The 9,382-nt window shown below is 33.5% G+C and overlaps 1 protein-coding gene across 1 annotated transcript; it reads right to left on the bottom strand.

The window, feature by feature from the left end:
- Nucleotides 1-597: 597 nt before the first annotated feature.
- On the bottom strand, nucleotides 598-8,053 carry LOC127877697 (uncharacterized). Its single transcript, XM_052423816.1, has 4 exons — nucleotides 7,893-8,053; nucleotides 6,186-6,368; nucleotides 4,356-4,440; nucleotides 598-3,736 (listed from the first exon to the last, which is right to left on the bottom strand). The coding sequence occupies exons 1-4, from the start codon at nucleotides 7,948-7,950 to the stop codon at nucleotides 3,589-3,591; spliced, it is 474 nt and encodes a 157-aa protein (XP_052279776.1). The 5' UTR covers nucleotides 7,951-8,053; the 3' UTR covers nucleotides 598-3,588.
- Between the last annotated feature and the right edge of the window lie 1,329 nt (nucleotides 8,054-9,382).

Genomic DNA, 9,382 nt, shown 5'->3' with positions numbered 1-9,382 from the left:
ACGTCTTACATTTTACTCACAAGAACATTTCTTATAAATGTATGTAACCCAGTTTTAAAAAGCAGGGCCACATTCCAAGGCAGGCGCCCCGCTCCCTCGCTACAAAAATGCTCATTAGCTTATACATCAAGGTAGTATATATGCTCCTGACACTTCTCCATACTTCATATATTTAAAAAAGGGAAAATGCGCAGAATGGAAATTAAATCAATATAACTACTGAAATTTCCCGAACTATAGATGGTTTGTGAATATCAAGTAAAAGTATAAATTTTTAATGGATGTTTCGTAACCTAAATGTGTCGTTTTATGTTTCAAAAAATTATTCCAAACTTGTTTCACTCCAAAACAAGAGAGAAGTATTAATAGCTCAAACATTCTGTTGGCGAGATTTAAGGTTCCGACAAAAATATAAACATCCTCATACATGTATAAGGTAGTAACACCAGTGACAAATTGCACTACATAATTAAATTCATGAAAACGTGGATGTTTGTTTATCATTTTACGATGTAATTAGTCAATAATATAGTGTTCAAAGAAGCATAACTACTAGACTTATACATATTGCATTAATTATTTTTGTTAATTCGCTTCTTTTTTAACAAATTGATCATAAAGCCTCTCTTTTTTAAACTATAATATGCAGACATTACTTACAGTCGTCAAACAGAAATCTGCACAAAGCCATTTCAATCATTCAATTGAGCGTTTGCAAGACAAACAGACATACAATTTTATTGGCGAATACAATCAGTACATAGCAATTTAAACATAATACATATTTCAATTAAATAGCATGGCAAGAAAATGTGATTGATAGAAATTAGTTTACATACGGAGAATGTTCTTAACATATTCGATGTGAACTTAATATTTGGAATCTAACTTTTACTGAAACAATAGATATCGAGTTAAGTATTATTTTGCCATTACATTTTACCGTTCCTATGAAAAGCGACAAACGAAGACAATACCAAATAGATATTAACTTAATTATAATAATTACTGAAAATAACATTTACGTATTCCAATATAAATATACTTACAACAACGACAAAACAAAATATGTATTTAACTAATTATAATAACTACTGATAGATATTAACTTACTTATAATAATTACTTAAAATGACAATTAAGTATTCCTATATGAAGATATTTACAACAGCGACAATACAAAATATGTATTCAATTAATTATAATAACCACTGATCAATAACATTAAAACAAGGCTTCACCGACTACATGTTGTATTTTAACTTAACTATTTAAACCATGTACTTAACTGTTAACCTGCATTATTGTATGGTATACAAAGAAACAGTATGGAATATATTCGTAATCGTATGACTTGTTTCTCTAAAACAATGTTTTAGTTGTGTCTATTGTTCGAGGTTTTCATACTAGTCCACCAAGGTAAGATTGCATAGTCATTATTTTGTTTCTTGTAAGTTTTTTTATATCTCTCTTTAAATATCCCGCTTAAGTATCATCGACATCATCATAATCAGCAGCAGCAGCATAACCACCACCACTATCATCATAATAAGGTTTACATCAGGTATATCAGGGCTATAAAGAACGACAATTTATAAGGGATTCTGTATCAAGTACTCTTTCAAGTAGTTGGCATCTGTGCAACATAAACGTCGTAAAGTATATGCTTGCTCCGGATAATGAGCAATTTAGAGTGAATAAGTCCCGTAAAGTAATAAGTAAGAATTGAATGAATCAAATATTGTGTCATGAAATTATGTGTAACAAATGTTCTATGTCGTTTCTGTTTTTCTATTCATATATAACAGTAAGCTTGTTAAATTAAGACTTGCGAATGTGATGCCTGTTTCAAGTAGGCAGGCGCATATCACAAAATTGCTCACAAATGCGTTTGCCTCGGTGAACCATATAATACATATTATAATTATGAAAAATTGTTGAATATAGAGATGTTTATGTTTCAAGGCTAAATTAACGACGCGCTCGTCGATGCTAAACACATATATAATATATTCGTTATTGATAAAACCTGACAATAAATGTAGATCTTGTTATTGTAATAAACGTTCGGACGAAAATTAATATTATATAACTGGTTTATGAAACTGTTTACATCCAAAAACTTCTGATAGCACATCAAATGATCACATTCCTTTCATCCATACTTACAAACAAACATTTCCAAATAATATATAATGTGTCGAGCATAATGTAACATCATATCAACGTCATATCCAAATGACGTTGTGCTCTGTTTTGCTCACTTAACGCCACATGAACACATGTATGAAATGTACAAAAAAAACACTTGAATGTTTCAGAGAAAAATATTAAGTAACGTGTGGTGTGAAATATCAAACAAAATGTGCTTATTTAACCATAAGGCTTAATTGTACGTCCCCATCCGCAAAAACAGCTTAATCTTACAATTTCGCATATGCTTCAAAAGAAACAATCCCTTAAAACATAGATACACTAAAATTTACAATCCCTTAACACGTCCAGAAAGGCTCTTAAAGATACACTCCCTTCAACCAATAGAGGCGGTTTAAAAGAACGCTCTCTTAAAACATCCATAGACGCGCTTTAAGCAACAAACAACCATTTATGCTCTAAAAGCAACAATCCCTTAAAATATCCATATATGCTCCAACAGCAACAATCTCTTAAAACATCCATATATGTTCGTAAAGAAACAATCCCTCAAAACATCCGTATATGTTCTAAAAACAACAATACCTTAAACCATCCATAGATGTTCTTAAAGCAACACTCCCTTAAACATCCATAGATGCTCTAAAAGCAACAATCCCTTAAACATCCATATACCCCGACAAGGATCATGTTCACCTTCAATATCCAATCATTCGTTCATTCACCTGTGCCCCTCCTTATAGACAGCTTCATGCAGATTCTCCCATAGTTTGAGTCAAATTCTTAACAATCAGATGCACAATAATACCGTGCCTTAATTTATGAAAATAAATTTAATTACATAAAAATTAAATTAATTAAAACGTTTTATTTGCCCTTTTTCCAACATTAACTAGTCAAATGTCTTTAGCCAGGAAAAGTCACACGGAGAATCTTTGAACATCGCATTTACAACCGGAATCAAGCTTTTCTGGTGAGCATCAAATCGATCTTTCCCAACTTCCTTAAACCACGCTGGTACGTATGTGATTATAATTGCTTTCATCGCCTTTTTCGCCCTGTCTTCTTCCATAAGTAGCTAGTGATGCAGCAGTTGTGTCATAATCGTTACCTGAGGCAGCTTTATGCACCTCTGTCAGTCCCTGGACATGGTCGTAGTCGCCGATTCCGTGAGCGGATCTCGCCGGCGAAGTTACAGTCGCATCATAGTCGATGTTTGATGTGAGGCTATTTATCTGACCTGGTTCTTTGACATGGGCATAGTCAACTTGTCTTCCAAGCATATGTTTGTTATATACAGTGTCAGGATGCATGCCACCGAATGTCGCTGCCCTTTTAGTAGTGAAGTCGTAATCATCGCAGTCGCCTTTGGCGTTTTCACGTGGGTCTTCTATATCATTGATGGAATGGTAATCATCCTCGTCCGAGATGGCTTCATTTCGTTGTGTGTTTCTCGAGTACAAAGTAGTTTTGATTGGCAACGGAGTTGTCGATCCTATTTACATTTGATGACCTCTCTTCTAAAACATCCTCGTCGTTTTTATTATGAAGGGTCTTCGTCTTTGAACATGTTACTTTTCCTCTGAAATAAGTAACATACTATAACCATTTTTAATTAATAAATTATTGTCTTTACATTAGCTATTGAATGGTACGCCATCCTCCAAATATAAATGTATTAATTTATGTAAACAAAACGTACATCCCAATTCTATCTATAAACATGACACTTAAATGCAACGTTTTCGTTTTCAAACTTAAATCGGAAAAGACCTTGTGAAGATCTACTATTTTACCCTCTCACTGCATTTACATGTAGTTTTGTTTGCGTGTATCATGTGGTATTATAATTGTTTTTAGAAATACAAGTATAATATTGTTTAATTAAAAAAAAATAACATCAGTTTCGGTAGAGTTTGGTCTGCGGCTTGCACCATCACAATAGATTAGATACATAATTCCGCAACAGTCATTCGCAAATAAGATTCCTTGTCAAACGCCGTGCAAAAAAGACTGAGGGCAATTCAATATAATACGCTTTTAATGATTCTTTCCCATCATAAACTGCTCTTTCTTGCTTTATTGAAAACAAAATATACGTTGTTTGCACTACAAGTATACCGGCATTAGTTTCATTTGGAATTACTTGCTCTATATTTATGGTAAGATTTAAATGTGCACCAACTCTTATTCAAACCAACCTTCTTTTGAGACAAAATAGTACAACAGCTCCAACAACTGCTACCAAGATACCGACTGACACACCGACGACTACCCCTACTAGACCTGAAAAATTATTCAGCAAGATGTCATAAACAAAAATATGGTAAAAAGCCCATAAACCCTCAAAATCAACGAAACTTACGTACACTATTTTTAAAAGTAAAGTTAACACATAAAAACAATCAATGTACCCTATAGCAATAGCAAACATTTCAACGCTAGATGTGGTCTTGTAGCAAAGATTCAACAAGATACAAAATGATCTTTTTGTTTTTTGCCAACAATATATTCAACATATGTTCATGTACCAAGTTAATGTTCATATGTCGTATGAATATATATCGTTGCGGGATATTAAAATGAAATATATTGTGCCACAAAAAAAATAAAAACGAGCATTTTTTATCTCATTAAATCTATGTGACCATATCACACCCAGCGTTGAAATTTTGGATATTGCTATACGGTTCTTAATTAAGCTACCTAGCTCTTTGACTGTTATGAAAGGGATCAAAAATATTACCTTCTGATTCATTTGCGCTCAATAAACATGTTTTACCTGTAGAATCTGTTAGAAATTAAAAAAAAATTGTTAAAGGATATCTTAACGTTATTTGTTTAAAAATAAATAATTTTAGGCTGTATACTTATTCAGAATAACTTTTTATGACTACTACCTGCGAGACAATTACATATACCTTTACTGAAACCTTTGTTTCTTAAATTAAAAATGTGATGTTTTTAATTACGAATGTTTTCTGCGTGTACATAAGAATGGCCAGATGTCTTATTTTTAATGGAATTCCATATCTATACACGTAAACTGCCAACACATGAACACTGTGATGTATTTTATATTAAAAAAATAAAATAGCACATTGACATCTTACCATTGGCACAGATGGCATTCTTGTTGTCAGTGTGTGTGAAGTGAAGTATCCGATTATTTGTTTTTAAATATGCGTATGCTTCGCTTGCATATTGCATGATGCCTTAAACATAAGTTTTAATAATATGGTTGTTATTTAAAAACGATAGTTTCACTGTTTTGTGTTAAGTTATCTAGGAATAATGAAATATCTTCACTCAATAAAAACTAGTGTGCACCAATTTGCTATATATCCATATATATATTGTGTTTAAAAAACAAAACATATACCAGTAACTATGATTGAATGCACCGATAGCGCTAGAAAAAAAATCAATGTGTTCATCCTATATCTTCTTCTTATTCTTAATATATTTATATATTCTAACTATCTTATATTGTATATATTATAATTTTAAATAAATGTATAATATTAACTTCGCTGCCTGGTTTAAATCCAAATGGACTAGCTCGACACGTGGTATAGCAAAACCCGATGCTCTTGACTTTGTAGGGTGGTCCGTTTTGTATTTTAGCACATCCTTCAATATCAAGAAATTTCAAAAACCATATACCACAGTTACCACTCTTGTATTTAAATTAATAAACACTGTTTAACCTTAGCGGCAAAATTATGTACAAGACATTTTTGTTGTGTATACTAAATACGTTTAATGTACATTTCAATATAAATTTAACACCGATAATTTAACGAACCCACACGAATGGTGGCATGCACTTTTCACTACTTGATCCATCCAAACTTATCCTTGATTACAATTAATAGTAGATGTAGAAAAAACATTTAATGAAAATATTTAGAAAAGCATTCACAAGTGTGTTTTAATATCCGTCTTATGTAACTACATGTGTAAGATTTTGTTCGGGAACAAAATTTAAAATAAAAACATTACAGTAATCAACCTAATTAGGTTTATACCGAGCAAGAGGAACGGAATTTTTGCTAATAAGTAGCCGATCCAAACATCAGAAGTAATGACCACTGAATCAAGAGACTCTTCCACTTCAAAGTCGCCATTGTTTAGTTTTATCTTCGGTTCCGCCAGATCACACGGAACTGAGCGCCATTCTGTTGCGCAAGAGGTCAAGCTGTAATTCTCCGCTTTAAAAAGAAAACATACAACCATCGTCATCCCATACCGTGTTTTATTTACCAGTAACTCGTCCAAGAAATGTGTTATTAAGCTCCCTTGCGCTTCCTTTCTACCAAACCTAATGAATTTATGAACTCATTATAAAACAAGGAGGCCCGAAAGGCCCAAAGTCGCTCACCTGAGATTTAAAGAACCTGACCTGTTCTGTGCAGCCAAAGATGTCAAATTTCATGAGGAGTTAACAATTTATGTAACTGCTAGAGTTCTAAAAAGGTTTTACTATAGCCATATAAGAATAAATTCCCCACTCTCTGGAGTCCACGTTTGTTTAACAGACTGGAACCATTTTTCAAACACATCCACGATATCATTAGCAAAAATGGTCTGACCAAGTTTCATGAAGATTGGACTATAAATGTGACTTTTTGAGTGTTAAAAGTTTTTACTATAGCCATATAAGGAAAAATGCCCTACCCCCTGGCGGCCATGCTTTTCAACAAACCGGAACTATTTTCAAACTTATCCAAGATATCAATGGGACGAATCTTCCGACCAGATCGGACAATCAATGTGGCCTCTATAGTGTTAACAAGGTTTTACTATAGCCATATAAGGAAAAATGCCCTGCACCCTGGCGGCCATGTTTTTCAACCAACCGGAACCATTTTCGAACTCGTCCAAGATATCATTGGTACAAATCTTCTTACGAACTTTCATAAAGACCGGACAATAAATGTGGCCTCTAGAGTGTTAACAGAGTTTTATTACAGCCAAATAAAGCTATATAAGAAAAAATGCCCGGCCTCCTGGTGCCCATGTTTTTTAACCAACAGGAACCATTTTTAAACTTGTCCAAGATAGCATTGGGACAAATCTTCCGACCAAGTTTCATGATGATCGGACAATAAATGTGGCCTCTCGAGTGTTAACAAGGTTTTACTATAGCCATATAAGGAAAATTACCCCGCCCCCTTGTGGCCCTGTTTTTCTATAAACCAGAACCAGTTTCGAACTCATCCAAGATATCATTGAGACGAATCTTCTGACAAAGTTTCACGAAGATCGGAAAATGAATGTGGCTTCTAGAGGGTTAACACAATTTTACTATAGCTATATAAGGAAATAAATGCCCCGCCCCCTGGTGGCCATGCTTTTCAACCAACCGGAACCAATTTCGAACTAATCTAAGATTTCATTAGCACAAATGTTCAGCCCCAATTTAATGAAGATTGGACAATAAATGTGGTCTCTAGAGTGTTAACAAGGCAAATGTTAACAACGCAAGACGCACGACGGACAAAAGGCGATCACAAAAGCTTACCATGAGCATAGTGTGCTCATGTGAGCTACTTTTGATTAATGGTATGTCAATTCATGTCCGATTAAATCTATTTTAAACTTTGAACTTACGTTAATTTAGTCTTTATGAAAGAAACGACTGTAAAGAACAGTTTTAAATATATAAGTGTTGTTCTGCAATAAACATTAAATCTTGACTTTTAAAACAAACAGATGTTATTAAAAACAACTACCTGCGACTGAAATAATCGCTACAAGATCAAGTCCTAAACTTTTGTACCACCACATCATACGATCAGCGTAAACGTCCTTCACAATAAACCCAAGGTGTTCATACAAGGAAGTTGCGGTTAGTTTTACTTAAAAAGGCTAACCTTGCGTTTTATAATGCGTATTTGGCAAGGGGATTCCCGTTTTATAAATTGCCATAGTTCTCAATCTCGAGAATGTCATTTTGAATTAATCGTTTAAGAGAAATAACAACAACAATGTAAAACATGGGTAACTGATATCATACGAGTTGACATAAATTTAAAGCAATGCCTGAAGTTTGTTTGACCAAAAGGTTTACATTTAACCGATTGGTATGGAACGCCATAACTGACTTCATATGACTGTTTTCGTTGTTTGCAGTACATTAATCAATATTGTCAGTGGAATATACATTATGCTTTGTGCAATTTTCTTTACGTTCGGTACAGTCGTCATTGTATTCAGTAGTTAAAGCATTACGCGAAGTAGTCACAACATTATGTTCTGTCCAAACTTCTTGACGTTCTGTACTGATAAATGATAATGATAAAACTACTACACATAATGTTGAATGTACAGAACGTCAAGAAGTTTGGACAGAACATAATGTTGTTACTACTTCGCGTAATGCTTTAACTACTGCATACAATGACGACTGTACCGAACGTAAAGAAAATTGCACAAAGCATAATGAATATTCCACTGAAAATAATGATTAATGTACTGCAAACAACGACAACAGTCATATGCAGTCAGTAATGGCGTTCCATAGATTGGATTATGCAGCCATGTGGTTTTGTTTACCTCGACATCATTGCAATCTCCACGCAGAGTTGTCGGTCTATGCTCTCACATACAATCTCTGCTATTACAAGAAAATCCTACCAGATATGTTAGTATTATTGTGTGTTTGTTTAAGGTATATTTTATGAAAAGTAATATCATTTTCTTTTATTTTTTAAAATCTTTTATAAATATATAGGTTCATAATAAAAAATAAATTACCTTAATTTAAAAAAAGTAAAAATAACATCAGTGAAATTAGTGTCCCATGTGGCTAGGCTATCATTACGTCAATCGCACGAGGCAATAAGAAATGGTTGGATGAACATTTTTCGTTAAGTAGGAACAGAGGCCGCAATATTTGATATTAAAATGTTGGGAATTTTGTCAGAAGTTAAAAAAGAAAATTTCATATCCGAGTAGGTAACTTGAAGATATCGGTCATGATTATAATTATCAAGATCATCATCTTTATCTTCCATATCGACATCTTCATCCTCATCGTCATCGTCGTCGTCGTCATCATCATCATCATCAGCAGCAGCAGCAGCATCGATCATTATCATCATCATCATCATCATAATAATCGTCATCATCGTCACCATCATCATCGCCAACATCATAATCATCACCATCATGAACATAATCATCAACAACGAATACCTTTAAAGTCTTGAGCAGGTTATCT

This window comes from Dreissena polymorpha, chromosome 4 (genome assembly GCF_020536995.1).
Source record: "Dreissena polymorpha isolate Duluth1 chromosome 4, UMN_Dpol_1.0, whole genome shotgun sequence".
Taxonomy (NCBI): Eukaryota; Metazoa; Mollusca; class Bivalvia; order Myida; family Dreissenidae; genus Dreissena; species Dreissena polymorpha.
This window is presented reverse-complemented; position numbering and strand designations above follow the sequence as displayed.